The following is a 21,450-nucleotide window of genomic DNA, read 5'->3' as shown; positions in this document are numbered from 1 at the left end:
GTAACCTTCCAAGATAAGCAAAAAATAAATAGTTCTTGATCACCAGACCAGCCTTGCAAAAGATGTCTCAGGGTCCTTCACCCAAAGGTGAAAAGATTACTACCACCAAGACAGCATGTGAAAATGAAAAGCCCTAGTAGAAGATACACAAATTATCAATATAGTATGCCATCAAACCCAAATATGAATGAGAGGGAAAGAAATAATATTCAAACTAGAAGAAATATTCAATATTCAACTAGAAGAAAATCAACACAATTATAGGCACAAGTCCATACCTTTTATAATAACTCTAAAAGTAGATGGTCTTAATTCTCCAACTAAAGGACATAGACTGGCTGAATGGATTAAAAAAATAAGACCCAGGGCTGGGATTGTAGCTCAGTGGTAGAGCATTTGCCTTGCATGTGTGAGGCACTGCGTTCAATCCTCAGCACCACATAAAAATAAATAAATATATTTTATCCATCTACAACTAAAAAAAATATTTAAAAAAAATAAGACCCAGAAATATGCTACCTATAAGAAACTCACCTCACTAGTAAGGTCACAGAATGAAAGTGAAAGGAAGAAAAGTGAATGCAGATTGAATGTGAAAATAAGCAGGAGGAGCCATACTTATATCTGGCAAATAGACTTTACAGAGAAAAGGTTACTATGTAATGATCAAGAAATCATCAAGATGATAAAATGATTAAAAATCTATGTATCTAATAGTGAAGCACATGATTTTATAAAGCAAATACTATTAGATATAAAGGGAGAGATAGGCTGTCATACAATAGTAGTTGGGGATTTCATCACCCTACTCTTCACCAGTGGATAGAGCATCCAGACAAAAAAATCAGCAAATCAACATCAGTTAAACTACACCATAGATAAAATGGACTTAGACTTACAGAACATTCCATCCAACTGGTGCAGGATATGCATTATTTTCACTAGCACAGAGAACTTTCTCTGAAATAGACCAAATAGTAGGCCTCAAAACGAATCTTATCAAATTCAAAAAAATTGAAATCATGCCCTGTATCTTTGTTGGGTCACATTGGAATGAAACTACAAGTCAATAGCAAGAGAAACTTTAGAAGTCATGCAAATTCATGGAGATTGAACAATACAATTTGAACAGTGGGTCATTGAGGAAGTCAAGGAAAAAATTAAATTCCTTGAAGCAAATGAAAATGGACAAACAGCATACCAAAACCTGTGGGGAAAAGCAAAAGCAGTGTTAAGAGGGAAGTTTATAGCAATGAGTACCTACATTAAAAAAAAATAGATTTGACAAAAACGAATGATGTATTTCAGTGTTCTTAAAAGACAAAAATCATATCCGAAATTAGAAGGGAAGAAAGAAAAATGAGAGCAGAGGGGCTGGAGTTGTAGCTCAGTGGTAGAGTACTTGCCTAGCATGTGTGATTCTCAGCACCACATATAAATAAATAAAATAAACATCCATCAACAACTAAAAAATTCTTTTTAAAAAGATCAGAGCAGAACTAGAAATAAATAAAAGTCTAAAGGAGACTATACTACAAGGGTCAATGAAACAAAGTTGATTTTTTTTTTTTTTTTGGTACTGGAGATTGAATGCAGGGGTACTGAGCCACATCCCCATCCCTTTTATACTTTATGTAGAGACAAGATTTCACTGAGTTGCTTAGGGCCTCATTAAGTTGCTGAGGCTGGCTTTGAACTTGTGATCCTCAGCCTTCTGAGCCACTGGGATTACAGGCATGTACCATCTTGTGTAAAAAATAAAATCAGCAAAACTTTAGCTGGATTAGAAAGAAAGGGAGAGAGGAAACCCAAATGAGAGATGGAAAAGGAGGCATTCCAACCAATTCTGCAGAAATTCAAAAGATCATTTAGGGATTATTTTGAAAAATTATATGCTAACAAATTTCAAAGTCTAGAATAAATAAACAAATGTCTGGACACATTTGACCTAACCAAAATTGAACCAAGAGGATATTATAAACCTGACTAGACCAATACCAAGTAAGAACATTGAATTGGTAATAAAAAGGCTCCCAACAAAGAAAAACCAGGACTGGATAGTCTTTGCTGAACTTTAACAACCTTTTAACGAAAGATGAGCACCATTGCATCTCAAACTATTCCATAGAATTGAAAGGGAAGAAAGCCTTTCAGATTCATTCTACAAGGTGAGCATTACCCTGGTACCAAACCTGATGAGGACACAACCACCTAAAAACTGTAAACTAATATCCCTAGTGAATACAGATGAAAATCCTCAACAAAAACATAACACGGGCTGGGGATGTGGCTCAAGTGGTAGCGCGTTCGCCTAGCATGCACGAGGCACTGGGTTCGATCCTCAGCACCACATAAAAATAAAAATAAAGATATTGTGTCCACCTTAAAAAAAAAAAGTCATGATCAAGTTGGTATCAAGTTGGTTTTGTTGCAGAGATGCAAGGATGTTTTAACATATCAATAGACATACATATAAATAGAATGAAGGCTAAAAATCACATGATATCTCAATCAGTACAGAAAAAGCATTTGATAAAATTCGGCATCCCTTCATGACAAAATCCCTAAATAAATATAGAAGGATCATACCTCAACACATTGAAAGTCTACATATGAAAAACCTACAACCAGCATCATATTGAATGGGGAAAACTGAAAGCATTTCCTGAAATCAGGAACAAGACCAGGTGTTCACTTTCACAGCTCTTATTTAGTGCGAAAATTTTATTAGAGTAATTAAGAGAAAGAAATGAAAGGTATACAAATAGGAAAAGAAGTCAAATTATCCCTGTTTGCAGATATGATCCTATAAATAGAAAAACCTAAAGATTCCACCATAAGGTTGATTGGTACTATAAACAAGGAAAGTGGTGTGGCATTTGCCTTGCATCCCAGATAGTGTTTTTCTCAGTGTGGACCCATGATTAGTGTGAGTAGCTTTAGGGCACTCAGACCATCCTGAGGAGATTATAGTTTGGCCAGAAACATGTTACCTGTATTCTCAACTAAGCTTTCCTTTCAATTATCAGACTGGACTTTTTTGCTAATGAGCTTACTATCAGCCTAAACAGGTAGGTGATAGGATCTGGGAATTCCTCATTCTCTTTGTTACCATTCTCTTTGTTACTATTTTATCAATAAGAGCACTTCTTTTCTTAGACAGCCAGTATGGTGAACTTCAATTGATTGATAAATATTTTTTTGTTAACGGGAGGTGGAGATGTGTAATTACTTGTAAGTCACCTACCTACTTCAAGTCCACTTTGCAAGAATTGCATGTGTGCCTTTTGAATCTTTGTTATACTTACTTGAGAGAACCGGGGATTTGAAGTTATTAACAGAAAGTATGCATATTATCAAAGACTAAAATAACCCCAGTTGTAAAACCTGATTAAGATTCCATTAAAAAGGAAAAATATATACCTTATTTTTATTTATGTTGTAGATCAAAGAATCCTAAATGTTAGCAAACAGTGTCCAGTAGTGTACTAAAACAGTATCATAGAAGACAATTAAAATGTCCAAATAAGCTTTGATAAAATTTCAGATTCATTACTGATTAAGAGAACAAGAGATAAATCTCTTATTAAGAGAGGATTAGAAATGCTCATTTGCTAAGGATGGTCTGTCAAAAGCTATCTGTACAGGATCATGATGTTACTGAAGCAAAATATATAAATAAGAAAAAATGCAAATGGTCTTTATAACATCAGAAAAAATGTTAATCCTATTCAAGAAAATGTAAGTAACACAATTGGGTAAAAATGATAAAGCTAGAGACTATCTTTTAGTGAAGTGGTGGACTATAAATTGGTGCACTTGTTTTTGGATGGTTAGGGACATCACCACTTGTAATAAGCATTTCCTTAGTTGTAGCAGTTTCACTGATGTGGACAATAATATATACAAAAGATGTTCCTTGAAGCATTTCTTTTTTAAATTTAAAAGGAATATTTATTTTTTTTAAGATAAGAAACTCCTAGTTAACATGTAAGGCATATTTTTACTCTTCTTGCACAGTTCACATTTTTCTACTATGCTGTCAACATTTTTTTCTTTTAGCAAAATAGTATGTGTTAGTTTCTTAATTAAGAATCTGAGGAAGCTGCTTATGCTTTATTGCACTTCATGAGAGGAAACATGTACATCAGTTTTAAAACTCCTAAGATTCTCAAGGGTCTCAGGGTGTATTTTAACAACTGGCAGTCTTCCACATAATATAAACTGTTTATGGAAAGCAGAAGTAAAACTGGTTTGTTAAAGTTACTAGATCACCTTTATGTACTATGTAAATTTAATTTAGCAAAGCTTAATTAGGAAGTGTGCATAAGTTAATATATTTTCTTTTACTTCCTTCAAATATTATGTGAGAAATATGTTTAAAAATGAAAAAATAAGTAACAGTTCCATTTCCTCTTGGATCCCACTTCCCTGAGATAACATGCTGTTAATTTAAATGCCCATATAAATGTTTAGTTTACATAAATGAAATCACTGTACATAATATACTTCTATACATAGTGTGAATGATATTTTGTAGGCACATTCTATGGCATAGCTATTATCAACTTAATACATAGTAAAATATACTAAATTAGTACCTGTTTGAGGACATTTAAATTGTTTCCAATTTTCAGTAATAAAAAAGTGTTTCAGTAGTAAACAGGTGGCAGAGCTTATACCAGGATGGAAATCCAGGCAGGCCTATTCTGGAACCTGTGAGCTTTACGACTGTACAACACTGCCTCCCATCTGCTGCATGTAGTTGCAACTGCCACCTGATATGTTGTTAGGGTTATGAAACAATTCTGATTTTAACTTCTCTAGCAAGTCTTGGAGCAAAATAAAACTGAGGGTAAAGGTGGGGTGAATTCCTTAGGAGAAAATAGTGATAATGCTAGAAATTCTTATCCTCATTGTTCATTAGTTGGGTTTTAGTTTTTCCCACCTCAAGAAACCCTGTTCCCACACTTCTCCCTGCTGGGTTAACAGGTTCAGAATCCCCACACTTGCTACTGCAGTCCCACCAAGAGGTTGGACTCATCATGACAGCAGCAGCAGCCTAAGGTCAGAGACGGTGTACTGGAGGGGAGCCTCCGAGGGAGTTTTGGTAATGAGGCTGTCACATTATGTTGCATAGTTGATTAATAGAGATTCACCATCACTACTGCAGTCATCTCCATTGTAGGTTTCAAAAAGCTGCTACGGCACTCCTAGAAACCTAATACCTATTGGTCATGGTTTAACTCCATAATTATTCTTAAAGTTCCAACTGCTGACTTTATAAAATAACTTTTAAATAACAGATTTTAAAAATCCCTTAACCTTGATGTCTGGAAGTAGGGCTTATAATGGATGCTTATATTCTTTGTGTATTGTTTTTTAATTTTCCTCCAAATTCTAGAATGGACATGTTGCTTTGTAATAATAAGGAAAGTTATTATCATTAAAACATAATACAAATGAGCACTATTTAAGAGGAAGACTCCCTGGATACAGCATATCCTTAACATTTACATATGTGACCTATTGTACTATTTTGACCTATTGTACTATTTTGAAAGCCTGAGTGACCCTAAAATGTACTAGTTTACTTTTGCAAAACCATCAATATAAACCTCACCTCCATGCCCATCTGTGGAAGCAGAACACATAGCCAGGGACAGTCCACTAGCTACTACCATTCACATCTTGAGAAAGCTTTGTTGCTCTGTATTCCTCCATTTTCATTAACCCATTAAGTCTAAAGTTTTCAAAACTTCAAGTATTTAAATGAACTGACACTGGTGCATTAAAAAAGATTGTTTTATCATAATCTAGAACTTATATATTATATTACATTTATTACATACTATACTACAGCTTTTATATGTGTTCCACATCTGGGATGATGGACAAAATGGGTTGACAGCCAGGGCCACCAATTTTTTAAAAAAATCTTTATTTCTTATTTATTTGTTTATTATGTGGTGCTGAGGATCAAACCCAGAGCCTCACATGTGCAAGGCAGGCGCTCTGTCTCTGAGCTTCAAATCCAGCCCCAGGGCCACCAATTTTTAAACCGCTGGAAAAATCAGGCTCAGCTTATATTGCTCATTATGTATCTCCAAAGGACTTAGCCTGACTGTATCTTCTATTCCATTTTATCACATGTCTTCATCACTATGTTTTGCATAAAACAGCTGAGAGACTACTGGGTGGTCACTCTGTAAATTTTAAGTGTCTCAAGAAGACAGGGAGGAAAGATATTGGAAAGTAAGTTGCTGGGATAAGATGAGGACAGGACAGATGATAGCAAGAGGTACTGTTTTTAGAAAGGAAGCAAGGTGGTGGTGAGTGTGGGTGTGGAGACCTGCTTTACAGCCCTGCTTTTGTAAAGCATTTGGGGCCCTCCACTTGGAGCACTGCCAATGTGACTTGCTGAGGCGCTCCCCAGTGGTGGCAGGGAGAAGGAACAAGAGAGCAGCCTAGTACTTCCAGGCATTTTAATTTTGGTCTCAAGGTTACAAATGAGTTACTGGGGAGTACTGATTATACATTCTTTAATCTCAGCACTTAAAAGAGTTATCAGATTCTTGGAGATTCTAATTAATTGCCAAAGGAGACTGACAATGCCATCTACTAATTCTTTAGTAACCCCCTCCTATTAATAGGAAATTGAACTCATGAACAGAGTGTCTTTTCATTTATTTATGTTTTTAAATTTCTCTTAGTGATGTTTTATAGTTTTCAGGTACAAGTCTTTTATTGCCTTGGGTTAAACATGTTCCTAAGAATTTTATTCTTCTTGGCTGGGCTTGGTGGTTCATGTCTATCATCCCAGTGGTTTGGGAGGCTGAGGCAGGAGGATTGTAGTTCAAAGCCAGCCTCAGCAAAAAGAGGTGCTAAGCAACCTCAGTGAGACTCTGACTCTAAATAAGAATACAAAATAGGGCCAGGGATGTGACTTAGTAGTCAAGTACCCCTAAATTCAATCCCTGGAACCCCCCCAAAAATAAAAAAAAAATATTCTTCTTAATGCTGTTGTAAATGGAATTGTTTTAATTTCTTTTTTGGCTTGTTCATTGTTAAAATACAAAAATGCCACTGATTTTTGTGAGTTGACATTGTATCCTGTCTTTTCATTCTTTTGACAATATTTTTCTTTGAGCATCTCCTATCCCTGCCAAGGCCATACAGCTTTTTACATGATGCAACAAATATTTGCTGATAAAACCTCCCATGATTTCAGCTTTACAACTTACAGGCACCATAGTGGCCAGTCTAAAGGGATTCATAGAACCAACCAGTCTTCACAATAGTCAGTTATCTTTACAGCTAGAGACATGGAACTTGGGACGCCTCTGAGAATGGTACCACTATATATTCAAGTTTGGGTTGGTGTCTTGAGACTTGCTTTAGGAAGTATAATGTTGAAACAATGTACCTTTCCTAGGAACCCTTTTTGATGAAACAATATTCATAGAATATGAGGGCAAACTGAGGAAAGAAGGGGAGGTTTAGAAAGAAATAAGAATTGAGATGAGGGGAGGATGTACTTCCAGGCACTAGGAATCATGAGGCAAAGGCATATTCAAGAATGCATCTTGATCCTGTGCTTGCCCCTCTAATACCAGGCCACATCTAAGCCCTATTAGACCCTGCTCCCACTAACTTCCCCATAGAGGCTTTTTCTTACGCTCTGTCAGGATGTTGAGGCTGATTGTGACCTGGAAACTCAGAGTTCAGAGACAGTCTTGTCTTTCCTTCCATAGTTTAACCATCTTATCAAACTAATACATTGTTTAATGATACATAAATGCATATTTGTGGTCTAAAAGAATAGGCAAAGAAATTATTAACTCCAGAAGACATGGCTACTTCTGGGAGAGGAAAGTGACATTGTCCACTGCACAACTCTAGCAGATGTTCACACAGACCCTGGATCCTCAAGTACTGGAGAGAATTCATCTCTTGCCCTGAGCTGTCGGTATAATAATATTTTTTCTATGGAATAACAACATACATTTTATATAGACTTCTGAATATGACTGGTTGCAGGAGTTGACAGACTTTCTGTAAAAAAGCAGAGAATAACTATTTTAGGCTTTGCAGCACATAAGGTCTCTCTGCCCAGCTGCTGAATTCTGCTATTGTAGTATAAAAGGCCATTTGTAAGCAAATGGGTGCAGCTGTGTACCAACAGAAATAATTTGCAAAACCAGATGGCTGGCTGGATTTGGCTTAGAACCACAGTTTACCAAACCCCAGATTAAACAATTAAAAAGAAAAAAAAAAGTAGGACTGGGGTTATGGCTCAGCTGCAGAGCACTCACCTAGCACATACAAGTCCCTGGGTTCGATCCTCAGCACCACATAAAAATAAATAAGATAAATGTATTGTGTCTAAGTACAACTAAAAAAATTTTTTAAAATTGCTATGATTTATGTAGGGGACTTTAGAGTCTGGATAAAAGTTTCATTGGAGATTGGAGATTAGCCTTCTGTGACAATCTATGTTTACTTTGAAAATGTTTGATCTAAATTTTACTTTATTTTTTATAAGCTTGGGGCTTTGTGACCTCTCTAAGGTCACATATTGAGAGAAGTTGCTACTGAAACTTTGATTTCATCAGGAATGAGTTTTTATTAGACTTTTCAGACTAATTCTTTTATTAATTATAGTTAATCCAACATCATTTTTCATTTCTCCAGCTGTCAGGCATGATGCCAGGTGCTTTACACATGTTATTTCTTTTCCTCACACAGCTTTTCAAGTAGATATTATTTTTGTTTCCAGTTTGCACCTGAGGAAGACTGACTTTTCTAAGGTCACAGAGCTGATACAGCTGAGCTTTAAATCTGAGTCATTTGGCTTCAAATTCAGTTTTTCCCCCTAGAGTGTGCATTGTCTTTATAAAAGGCATCTTGTTTTAATGCTGCCCAAATCAATTTGGTTTTAGATTGTCTTCGCAGTTTTACTGATTTAGAAGAACTTGATGAGACAGAGTTATATATGTGCCATAAATGCAAAAAGAAACAAAAGTCCACAAAAAAGTTCTGGATTCAAAAACTGCCTAAGGTAAGTGTTGAATTTCAAATTATGATGCTATTTCAAAGGGGAAAATGCTCGACTAATCAAAAAAATTCTTATAATTTTAGACTGTGTGAACTGTTCTGTATTGGTCTCCAGGGTTTCAATAAAAGCTGAACTTTTGAGAGTTCATAGGTATGCTGGAAGAAAGCAATAGCAAGGGTCAGAAGAAATACTGATAGGATACCTAAAATATTGAGCAACATTAGACTGGAAGTTATTGGAAGATAAACTGGGTGTTGGTTCACAGTGTTCATTCTTATCTCTGTCATCCAGGTGCTATGCTTGCATTTGAAAAGATTTCATTGGACAGCATATTTAAGAAACAAAGTTGATACATACGTAGAATTTCCACTGAGAGGCTTAGACATGAAATGCTACTTACTAGAGGTAAGGTGATTACCTTTTTAGCATGGTAAAAAGGTACTGTATGATACATTTAAGTCTTCACACAGAGACAGTCAAGGTCAGAGAGGCAGGAGACACTGATGTCATTGGCCACTGCTCCTAACCCAGTTCTCAGAATGCCTTCTCCCTTGTTCCACAGCCTGAGAACAGTGGCCCAGAGAACTGCCTGTATGACCTTGCTGCTGTAGTGGTGCACCATGGTTCTGGGTGAGTATGTCAGCCTTCTGCTTGTGGGTGGGAACAACAGGTGGCAGGCGCAAGAACACCTGCAATTTTGCGCCAGTCTTGATAATTCTCTTTGAACTCCCTAAAAATGAATTCAGACTCATTAAAGTAGGTGTGAAGTAGAACTTTCCTTCCATCTCAATGTGGAAAGAATTCCTGAGAGGATGTTGTGAAGCACTAAGAGAAGGAATATAAAAACAAAATGGAAAATGGTTCATTTGGGCCCAGTATTGAGCACCTAGTCTTTTTTCCACAATATTCTGAGTCATTTTTACTCAAAGGTATTTATTTTCTTTGCCAATTGAAATTTATATGAGGATAAAATGGGATGATATTTAAAGTAATTTACCCATGTCATGTACTCTCAAGATTTGTTTTTTACTTTGTTGAATTACATTCTTAATTTTTTCCTTGAAAGCTTATACTAGGGGCACATATCTTCTTGTTTTTGGTCCATTTGAGAATGGTTATTTTATCTTTAAACATGGACTGCTATATTTGGGCAAATCAATACCTATGTTTAAAATCCTTTTCCCTCACAGCTTTGTAGACATTACTCCACTGACTTCACCATCCAGAGTTGCAAATGACAAGTCTTGTACAAATCTAATTCTCACTTTTTTATAGGCATCCCAGCTTTTTCTCTAGAAGTTGTATGATCCTCTACCTTTGGACTTAAAAAATATTGGATGCATTCCTGCTTGGTAGCTGGTAGGGACACTTTTAGTCTTCACCTCATAGACATTTTCATATGTTCTATCTCATTCTCTTTTCTCTCTTCTGGAATCCCTATTAAGTGTATAGTCACTTTCCTGGCTGTATCTTCTGTTTCTGTTTCCAGGGACCACTATGGCCTGTTTTTTTCCAAGTAATCAATTTGGGTTTCATCTGTACCCAAATTGAAGATTAGTCTGTAACTTTTTTGTTTTGTTTTTTGTAGTAAGGGTTTTTCTAGCAGGCCTCTTTCCTGATGGGGAGGACTGACACTGGGGTGCTATGTGTGACAGTTGGGTCATACTGACAGGGAAAAGCTCTTGATAACCAAAGCATCAGGGGATTGTGCTTCCTTTGAGGCAGACTCGTTCTTAAGCTCAGATTTTTCCAAGATCCTGACAGGAAATCTAGCATTGTTTTCCATGTTTCTGTAGGCTTTAATTTATACTTGTTAGGTTAAAAGTTTCACAACTCTGTTAATTTCCCTATTAATCCAGTGCTATCTGCTTTGTGTGTTCTAGAAAACCCTTAATTTCTGGTCAATTGATGGTATTCCTTTCTATTTTCCAGTATCAGTATATTCCTTATCTTTTCATTGGGTTTGGAGGAAAGTAAACAGATGGGCTCAGTCAACCGTCTTAAACCAAAAGTTTCTAGGATTTATTCTTTAATTATAGTACTTATTAAAATCTATTTTATGTATAACAAATGGTTATAAGTTTGCACAGGTACTTGTGATTTGTGCAGTCTTTTGATATTCTTTGATCTTGTGCCTTTTCTTTACAGGGTTGGTTCTGGACATTACACGGCATATGCAACTCATGAAGGCCGCTGGTTCCATTTCAATGACAGTACTGTAACACTGACTGATGAAGAGACCGTTGTGAAGGCAAAGGCCTACATCCTTTTTTATGTGGAGCGCCAGGCTAAAGCTGGATCAGATAAACTTTAATACCTCCTCTGAATCATTATTCATCAACTATACTGGGCAACATTTCCAATTTTCCATAAATACTTGATCTAAGATTTAATTTCATTATGCACTTTTCAATTTCCTGTTTTGGGTTTAGTTTTGTCATTAGTAGTGACTTATTGAACATGGGCACCAACTAATTTTTTGTTGTTCTACCAGAAAACCTCAGCAGACATTTTGATTTGCTGCTTTAGTTGTAATAATTCGATTTTTATATGTAGTTTCAAGAACTTAGTTCTGTTTGCCTTTTTTATATTAATGTTTTCAGTTCTCACTTCAAGCACATTTACATCAATGCTTTTGTTACTCTCACATGCTGAAAGCAAGGCACGCTCTTGAGTGTGAAGAGTGACATAACTGCCTGCTGCCTTTTTACAGCTGGGATGGATTAGGTTGACTCCCAATCAAGGATCATGTGTGTGTAGAATTTGTGGCCCATAAGATTTCACAGTGAATGCTCAGTAATCATTCTTTTTGACTGTAAAAGATAACTGAGAGTGCATCCTTAAGTAGACCAGGTAATTGCTGCTGGTGGTGTCTCATGGGTGCTGATTATCAGCAATAACTAAATAAATTTTTTGGTCCGGTTATACCTGTACTGCAGATTCAAAAATTACTCTATTTTCTGGGTTTTTCAGTTTCTGGAGTTTTTGTGTTTTCATAGGGGGAGACAGGTCAGGAACACAGAAAAATCCAAATAAGAACAAATATGTCATAATGTTTAAAAACGTCTGTGAGTCTGTTGCATGGTACAGGTGCTATCTGGTGAGAAAAATCATAGCTTCTCTTTGCCTTTTTGAATCAGCATCTAAATCCCCCTTTAGTTGTAGCACTGGGAGTAACTGCATGTCTACTTTAGACTTGCTTCTTACTTGGCCATCTGAGGAAGAGATAGATGATCCAGAATTGATGGTGGCCATCACCTACACTCCAGGTGTCGTTGTGGGGTCTGCTTTTATAGAAGGAAGTTGGAGTCATTGCTACTTTGGGTTTTAACTCTCTTGGCCTATCCTGAGAGCAGAGCAAGTTAAAAATATTCTCACTTTGAATAAGTATAATTTGTATTCTTGAACTCAGTAGTGTTTGTTTCAAAACTGTTGTCCATAAAAATAGGTACAGGCACTATTTAGATGGAGCTCAAATTGAAATGTGAACTCAGAGTCTCATTTAAAGAAGGCATTTGTGATTGCTCAAGGGTTCTAAGACAGCTCTTTAATTTTGAGGTGGTGATGGCATTACTTGTAAATTATTTGGGGAGAGTAGGATTGCCAGCACAGGCATGCAGGCATTGAACTGCGTGCCATTTTCTTGTTCATTTCTTGTCCCTGCCATTCTTTTCTTCCTTTTCTCAACAAAGGACAAAATACATTTCATGTTCAGCCAGGCAAGCAGACTTTTTGGCAATCCTGTTTTCTTTTTTTTAATTTAAAGGAAAAATAGTCAAAACTTTTTCTAGTGTATGAATGTAAAAGAAAGTCTGATGGCTTTCCTCCTAGGTCAGTTGTTTATAGTTATAGGAGCAGAGGTGGCTTCTTTTCCTTCTTAATAATTAGCTGGATAAATCCCACATTCTCTCAGAGCAGAACACATTTGCTGGATAAATGTTTTAACACGACAAGGAGCAAACTGCAGTTATGTCTAAACTTGTGTTATCTAATATGATGGCCATATGTGGTTATTTAAATTTAAAACTCAGTTCCTCACTCATACTAGTCATATCTCAAGTGTTCAGCGCCCATACCTGGCTAGGATTGTGCAGGTCTAGGACATTCCACAATGGATAGAGTTCTCTTGGACAACACTGGCCTAAGTTTTCACTCCAAAGAGTAAAACTTTAGGTCTTAGAGTTAAGAATCAGAGTCCTAGCAGGCAATTAGTATTTAAAATAATTTACAGCACTGAATTATATTAGGTGGAACTATATGCAAATATAACATTTGGTCTACAGAAATGAGTTTGACTGATTTATGCTAATCTATCAATCAGTACGTTAAAACACATAACTGAAAAGTAAGTCTCCTCTGACCTTGCTTAGTTCTGCTGTGAGTCAGGCTCCTTGGCTCAGAAGGTAGACAGCTAGATCATCTAACATCACACTTAGGACTCCAGTCTTGGCATGGGCACTGAGATGACTGAACAGTAAATACTGGCAGAATCCATACTGATGAAGACATGTCTTTTCATACTAAGTGGAACTTAGTGGCAGGCTGGACTACTTTGTTGGAGAAAGTGGTCTTCAGACAGGCAGTACTGTTGGTTTATGTGAAGAACACACCTCCTCTTTGAATTTTTGTAGCATTCTTATTGCTCATTTTTAAGCAGAATATTTAGAGTGGTATCATGAAGACTCTTGGAAAGTGATTGGATCCATCTGAGTGCCCATGATGTAAATGTGCCTATTTGTATTTTCATCCTGTAGCTGTAGCCTTATCACACCACAGTTAATGGATCTTTCTTTGCTCTTCAGGGCTTTTTCCGCGCCATGTTGTCTCTAACCCGAATGTGGCTTCTTGCTCAGAACTTATGCTGAGGCAGGGCCTCATGTCATGTGGCTCCATGGAACAGGAAATTCTCAGAAGTCCTCCCACACAGATGGGAATAGAAACAGTTTGTGGCAACACAAATCTCTCTCCATGGTGGAGAAACCTTTGCTTATCCACTGTATTCTACTCAGTGTATAGTGATGACAGATATAATAGAATTAAACCAGTCAAGCGTGCTGGGCCTGGTTAAGTGTTAAATATGTGTCTCAACCTGTGGAACCTACTCAACAGCATGGTTTCTGGGGTGGGACATATTTATTTCTTAAGCCAAACCGCTCCTTCATTGGAGAAAGGTGTCTTCAGACAGGCAGTGCTGTTTTAGTGTACATAAATCTTTTTAGACATATTTATCCCATTGTGACTTCCACCATCCCCTAAACTCTCTCATGGACCCTCTGTTGCCGAAGGAGCCTCTGCACTTGGGGCCTGGAAAGGCTCATAGCAAGGCCTTTTCCCGCAGTCAGGGTGTGGGTCCCCTGTGACCAGGTGTGGCCATTGGATGATGCCCCTGGCCCAGGAAGGAGCAGTGAGTGTGTGGAATTGTCTCTGGTCCAGGTCTCTGCACCTCATCACTGGTGCAGAACCTCCTCAGGTGTGAGCGTGACAGCCTCCACATGCTGGTTGTGCTGTGACGTTACTGTTTGCCATTAAAACTTAGTGTGTATTATGCGAAGAGGATTGTTTAATTGTGCAAGTGACTGGTTCATTCAAGTTGTAATCACATCCCTTTTCTGCTTCACCAGCCTCAACTATTCTATGGAAAGTATCATTAAAGGTCTGTTCTCTTTCCTTCTGACTGTTATTTCTGAATCCCTTTCAGTGGAGCCAAATAAATGATGTGCTGACTCCAGCTCTGGGCCTTAACTATCAAAAGGTAGTAGTTCTTACAGAAGTCCCAATATTTTGAACCTGCTGCTGTATGTGGGCAGGATGGAGTAGGTGGTGCTACAAGGGAGTGGCCATAGCCAGGGGTTCAAGGCCAATCGCCTGGCTCAGTGAAATCCTCAAATCCTAGCAGTTTTCTGGTGACTACTGACTTTATGGAAATGAGACTTCTGTCCCTCCCTCAGAGCCAGAAGCTACCTTGAAGAACCAGTTTTTCAGCTCTAAGCAAAGCTTATTGATAATCTTTTAAAGTAAAACAGGCAGGGTTGGGGATGTGGCTCAAGCAGTAGTGCGCTCGCCTGGCATGCGTGCGGCCTGGGTCCGATCCTCAGCACCACATACAAAGATGTTGTGTCCACCAAAAACTAAAAAATAAATATTAAAAAATTCTCTCTTAAAAAAATAAAGTAAAACAGGCAAAGGAAGTGGTGCCAATAAATTATGCTTAAGGCAAGAGCTTACATACCTTCTCTGTCCATTGCCTTCTGTAAACAGAAGACACAGGAACTGTCTACACACCTGTTGCTTTTCTGTTTCACCTATTTGCCTGTTCCTGTCAGTCTTCTAAAACTGAGGGCAGAATGGCCTGCAGCTCAGACTGTCTGGCTTCCATGCCCCACAAGGCACACCTCCCTTCAGCACCTGTGCTGTTCAGGTGCCACTGCTGTGCCAAACAGCAGAGCTGAGACAAGGCCAAAAGGGCAGAGCCATCAGCTGCTTGTGTGTCAGATCCTCAGGAGGCATGCTCACTTTGGGAAGCCCACCTTCTGGTCTGGGCTGCCTCTTGCCATTGACTTGGAGCAGCAGCAAAGAGACAAGGTTCCACACATTCTCCCTATCTTCTGCAGTTGCATCGGGGCTGCAATAGTGCAGCTGGGAAGCCATGATGAACCATCAGGGGCTCTTCTCCAGCAGGTGGCAGGATTACACGGCACTTCTTTTTAACAAACTGAAAAGACCACCTATTCCCAATGGTCAGTCAGCCTGTGTGAAGTGATGGTTGGAGAGGATTCTGGGAGGGAATGTGGAGGTTTTCTAGGTATCCGCCTGCAGTGGAGCAGCATAATCAGACACAACCCAAAGGGCTGCAGTTGTTATTCTGAACAACTCAAATGATGAACTTGAAATATGAGCAGCCCCCTTGCAAGTCCCTTTCTCATGCTGGGGTAGCAGGCTCAGGAAGACCAGCTGAGACTGCTCAGGGTAGGGATGCTGACCAGGACAGCTGTGCTCTCCTTTCCTTAGCTGCCTCTGTTTGGCACATGCCAGCCTCGATTCCAGAAGCAGGTATAGCATGGCCACCTCATCAGTGTCACAACCACATATCCAGAAATAAGTCTTCCAATTCCAGTTCAGTGAGGGGAGTAAACAAAAGTTCCCTAGACTGAGGAAAACTGTCCTTACCTCGGGTACTGCGAAGGCAGAATGGTGATGTCTGGAGCTGCACTTTACCAGTGTCCCCCAAACCAACCCATCAACACAATTAGGAACTCACAGCAGGGGAACAAAGGCAGGGCCACAGGCCTAGGGATGAAGAGGTATTAGGAAGTAGGTCCACTTGGAGGCCTCAGGTGCTTTAAGAAAGGAGAACTTAATAGATATTATTACCCCTAGGCTACTTGACCACAGGAGCATGAGAGGGGGCAGGGGATGATCCATGGGTTTCTTTAAGAGGGAAGGACACTCAGAGCAGATGCAATGGCTGCCTTCCACAGCAAAAACCTATTAAAGTACATAAAAGTGTTTTATGCAGTGTTGTATTAAGAGATACCTCCTTTGTCCTGATACTTTGGAAAGTACAAGCTAGAAACAGAAGGACACATGTAAAAAATATAAGGCCAAATGAACTAAAGCTGAAAGTAAAAGCCTTGGAAAGATAAAATTACTTCAGTTAAATCTTTTATGAAACAACTTGGTAAAATTAGAGCCATCTGGGAGGTTAAGGAAATCTTCTTGTCCAGTGGAGGGCAGTAGGATTTGAAGGCAGCTCAGTCCTACCTGGAAGCCATCAGTCTACTGAACAAAAGTAACAGAAAAGAGGCATGGCCTGTGGATTCTGCTCCCAGCTTGGAAAGTACCACCATTCTTAGCTCTGACATCCAGCAGGCCTTTTTGTGGTAAAGGTGGAGCAAAAGACCTACACTGATGTCCTACAAAACCAGTTAATACAAACACTCCCTGCCAGTGGGTAGACTGCAAGCCCAGACAGAGCTGGTGTGGCCGGCCACCTCCAACGAAAATGCCTTAGGAAAAACCAAAAGAACTCTGCTAAACACCATTGTCAGCTAAAAGGAAAAGAAATCCCTTTAAAGTAAACTATTTAACTTCAATAGGCTGCTTTTCTGCCAGAATTTTTCAATCCCTCTGAACATAAGCCGAGCCACAGACTACTGCACGTATGTCTGGATCCTGGCTTTTCTTCCCCCCACCCCCACCGCCAAGAGCTTCAGGACCAGTTGTGGGCCAAAAATAAACACCATTCCTCAACCATATATGTCCACCAGCCCTGAGCTGGGGAGGAGCAGGAGGAGGCAGGTCAGCCCTGGCTGGGTACACTCTGTGGATGCCGTTCACCATGCACATAACCCAGCTTAACCGGGAGTGCCTGCTGCATCTCTTCTCTTTCCTGGACAAGGACAGCAGGAAGAGCCTTGCCAGGACCTGCTCCCAGCTCCATGATGTGTTTGAGGATCCTGCTCTTTGGCCTCTGCTGCACTTCCGTTCCCTCACTGAGCTTAAGAAGAACAACTTCCTTCTGGGCCCAGCGCTGCGCAGCCTGTCCATCTGTTGGCACTCCAGCCAGGTGCAGGTGTGCAGCATTGAGGACTGGCTTAAGAGCACCTTCCAGAGGAGCATCTGTAGCCGGCATGAGAGCCTGGTCAGTGATTTCCTCCTCCAGGTGTGTGACAGGTAGGCAGCTTTGTTCCTGAGCAGCTCTGGTTTTGCTGGTGCTGACTCTGGGGGAGGGGTGGGAGAACCAGGGAAGTGCAAATTATAAGATCAAGATGCCTCCTGCTTTGGGGCACCTTAGACTAGGCCCAAGGCAGATGCCCAGTCCCTGAACTCAATGCAGCTCTTAGTAGATGACCTATCAGTTAACACTCCTCTCAGCCTTAGGGTCTCAAGAACTGCCTCTGTTGTAAAGGCACTGGGGCTGAACCGTCCCTGCTCTTAGGCAGCTGTCCTCTCTGGCAGCCATTAAGTGCTGGGTGGGTCCAGCTAGGCCTGGAGTTTCAAGGACAGGCCCTGGGAACAGGTTGCCAGATTCAGCTATCAGCACACCTCTCCATTTTGGCCCTAGAAAGGAGCCCCAATGTCTGAGAAATGCTGAGGAAGGATAGATTTAGCTGAGCCACACCAGACTCTGGAAGTAACAATAAATAATGGTCTCCTTTGAGGAACTTACTAATGTTCACAGTGGCCCTAGGGCAGGAGTTCAGCTTTCTTTTACAAAGGAGCAAACTAATCCTCCAAGAGGAGGTATGATTTACCCACAATCTAGGGTTGCCATATTTTATGGACTACCCAATTAAATTTTAATTTCAAATCAATATTAATTATTGAGTAATTTTAAAAGTATGTCCCCCAAACATCCTGTATTGAAGCTTTCAACCGCACCCCCAACACAGGCTGGGCCACCAGGCCCGCCTTCCCCATCCCCCACCAGCAGCCAGGGAGCTTACAGAGCCCACCAGATTATCCTACCTTTGAGAAAAAGCACCAGGAGCATAACAAGCTGGGCTGGCTTCATGGAAAACTAGGCTCTGCTTGTTTGTTGCCACCAAGGTTAATATTTGCTGTTTGTTGGCAGCAGAACAGGAATGGGAGGAAAGAACCCCCCTCCCCTGCAATTCTTTTTTTGAAAACTGCAGGATGACAGAAGATGGACTTGGAGCGAGGTCCTGACTAGACCAGCCCAGGTTGTTTGGATGAGTTTTAACAAGGTTCAGAAATGAGGGTTATAGGAGGGTGAGGTGGGAGGGATTAGGCCCGAATTTTTGTGTTCTTGCTTTAAAGGATGAGGCTGAATTCCCCAACCCAAGGTGTAGAGTGGAACTCTTGGGCCATAGGATGGGTTTAGCAACAGGCTCTGGTGTCTCAGAAAGACGGAAAGGCTTTGAGTTCCCCAGCTCTGTTTATGTAATTAAAGAAAGCACAAGAATTTAAGGAAGGTATGGGCTCAGTGTGTGAAATGTGGCTGGGCCCAGTATATTTTAGTTCCTTCTCTTTCCCCAGCAAAATTGTGTGGACATAAGCCAGCTGGGTGCAGTGAAGGAACAAAGTGGGAGGCTGATGGGGAAAAGGACCAGGCCAGACTCAACTCCCTCTGGCTACAGACTCCAGACTCAGGCTCCTGTAGTGGAAGCAATCTGGTCCTGTTTGTTTCCAGGAAAGTGAGTTACAGCTGCACATAGGAAGCCCTGTTGCAGTCTTTTTACACCCCAAAGCCCATCTAATCCTCACAAGCCTATGAGTAAACATCCCACGGTCACACACAGGGAAACTAAGGCCCAGTGAGTAATAAGGTTAAAGACACACTGAAAATAAGCCAAGTCTAACTTTGGTCCAGATCTTTTCTCCTGTAGGTGCTGGTGAGACTGGAGCAGAGGGATCTCTAGCTTTCTGGGCCAAAAACTCTCTGGGTGTCCCTAATTGTACACACCTGGATGATGAAACAACCGCCCCCAGCCAACTGAGCTGAAACTGGGCTCTAGAACCATCACTGAGGCACACGTTCCGGGCTTGGCTTCCATGTCACTAAGCCATTCCCTAAGGAAACCCCTCCTAAATCCTGCCAAAGGTTTTATGGAGCCTGAGGTAAGCTTTGAGACCAGAGAAAAACTAAGACCACAAGAGAAAACCCAGAACCACAAGCCCTGGATTCACAGAAGGCTTGGGTCTCTGGGGGCCGGGTTCCCTACTGAGGTTCCTGAAACTCAGCGCGAAGAACCCTCAACATTAAGGTATAGTGGGGGTGCAGCGGCAGAAAAGGCTGGGGAAATTGTCCAGAAAGCCCTGTTGGAATCCTGGCTGCTCATTGCAGGCGACTTCCTCAAACTCGGTAAAAGGCAGAGTCCCCTGCCCGTGTAGCGTGCGGTCAGGTGCAATGAAGGAGTCGCGGCGGAACTGCGGCCGGCTTGACGCGCCCGTCTCGGCCCCGGGTCACAGCGCTCTTCCCGCAGGTGCCCCAACCTGGCGTCCGTCACGCTGTCGGGCTGCGGCCACGTCACCGACGACTGCCTGGCCCGCCTGCTGCGCAGTTGCCCGCGCCTGCGCGCGCTGCGCCTGGAAAACTGCGCGCGCGTGACCAACCGCACGCTGGCGGCCGTGGCGGCGCACGGGGGCGCGCTGCAAACGCTGCACGTGGACTTCTGCCGCAACGTGAGCGCCGCGGGCCTGCACCGCCTGCGCGCCGCCTGCCCGCGTCTGGTCCTGCGCGCCGAACACAGCGCGGCCATGATCCCCGACCAAGTCCCGCGCCCGCCAGCGTCGGGCACGGCTCTCCGCAAGCTGCTGCCTAGCTAGGCCGGCCGTGGCCCTGGGAGAAAGTACCTTGGCGTCAGATCGTCCTGCTTTGGAGCCCGCCGCCGCGCCTTCTTGGCGTCATTCTTCCCGTCTGCACATTGGGGATAATGCCCATCTACCTCACATCATGATTTTATAAAGAGGATGAAGGCGAGATTAAAGGACTGCATGGCTGGAAAACACTTTGTGGTTCTCAATACCAGCACCATTCCCCCCTTTTCTGCAGTGGTGGGAGGCGCCCGCGTTATCTTCCGAGACTCGGACCGTGTGGTGGGTCTCCTTAATGGCGGCAGGCAGGGCCGGAGCTCACGGGCTGCGCCCCCTACAGGCAGGGGGCTCCGGCCGTCGCGCGCGTTCCTGGGGAATCAGGCGGAGCGACCCCGCTGCGGCCCGGCCGCTGAGGGCTTCTGCAGAGCGAGTCCTGCAGCGCCGAAGGGCTGGTTCGCGGCTTGGCCCACGCCACCCTGGCCTGCTTGCCTTTCTTGGGGGCAGATGTGGTCCTCGGAGGACGGCAGAAGCCTTTCCAGATAATCTGTTCCCATTCTTTCATATGTAAACTGAGAGTTAACGGATACTCTTAACCATTCGCACAAGGGTACTCTACCATTCATTCGCACAAGGGAAAAGTATGTCAATGGGAGGAAAAAAGTTAACGATTTTAAAACAGCAGCAGTATCCCTGACTAAGTATCCCTGGTGATATAGCTCAGTTGGTTGAGTGTTTGTCTAGCATGCAAGAGTCCCTGGGTTAAATTTCCCAGCACCATCAAGAGGAAAAAAAAAAAAAAAAAGGATAGTAGTAGTGGAACCTTTGTTAAGTGGTGAAAAATGAGGTTTTTTTTATCTGTTGGATTTGCTGCACGTGGGCACATGCCTGGACTTCCAGTTGTAATTTCAGGGCTTTACTAAGGGTCTCTGCCACCAGTTCCAGGTACAGGGAACACTGGGTAAGTGGAAGAGGCAGGGGAGCAGCAATGGTGAGCAGTGCTCACACTCTGGCTCCACCCACTGCCAGCTGTAACCAAGACCTTGTCTGAGTCTGTAGCCAAGTGTTTCTCCTCTCTGTCATCCCGATCCCTAAAACAGGTTCCGTAATTTGTTGAC

The 21,450-nt window shown here is 41.5% G+C and overlaps 2 protein-coding genes across 7 annotated transcripts in view; both read left to right on the top strand.

The window, feature by feature from the left end:
* Positions 1 to 14,725, top strand: part of Usp3 (ubiquitin specific peptidase 3) — a 110,413-nt gene extending 95,688 nt beyond the window's left edge. For all 5 annotated transcript variants that reach the window (XM_046426505.2, XM_058573373.1, XM_058573369.1 and 2 more), the window contains 4 exons: positions 8,943 to 9,061; positions 9,350 to 9,463; positions 9,621 to 9,688; positions 11,207 to 14,725. In XM_046426505.2, the coding sequence (XP_046282461.1) occupies positions 8,943 to 9,061; positions 9,350 to 9,463; positions 9,621 to 9,688; positions 11,207 to 11,372 (467 nt within the window). In that variant the 3' untranslated portion in view covers positions 11,373 to 14,725. The remainder of the gene's footprint in view (positions 1 to 8,942; positions 9,062 to 9,349; positions 9,464 to 9,620; positions 9,689 to 11,206) is intronic.
* Positions 14,726 to 14,859: 134 nt separating this feature from the next.
* Fbxl22 (F-box and leucine rich repeat protein 22) lies at positions 14,860 to 20,527 on the top strand. Of its 2 annotated transcripts, none has more exons than XM_046426513.2 (2): positions 14,860 to 17,731; positions 20,005 to 20,527. In XM_046426513.2, the coding sequence occupies exons 1-2, from the start codon at positions 17,385 to 17,387 to the stop codon at positions 20,345 to 20,347; spliced, it is 690 nt and encodes a 229-aa protein (XP_046282469.1). In that variant the 5' UTR covers positions 14,860 to 17,384; the 3' UTR covers positions 20,348 to 20,527. The 2 variants fall into 2 exon arrangements, 1 of the variants encoding a protein (XP_046282469.1); XR_009225141.1 differs by having other exon boundaries at positions 17,595 to 17,731; positions 19,392 to 20,117.
* Positions 20,528 to 21,450: the final 923 nt, after the last annotated feature.

This window comes from Marmota monax, unplaced genomic scaffold (assembly GCF_021218885.2).
Source record: "Marmota monax isolate L192 unplaced genomic scaffold, Marmota_monax_Labrador192_F-V1.1 WCK01_AAM20220418_F8-fsc00078, whole genome shotgun sequence".
Classification (NCBI taxonomy): Eukaryota; Metazoa; Chordata; class Mammalia; order Rodentia; family Sciuridae; genus Marmota; species Marmota monax.
This window is presented reverse-complemented; position numbering and strand designations above follow the sequence as displayed.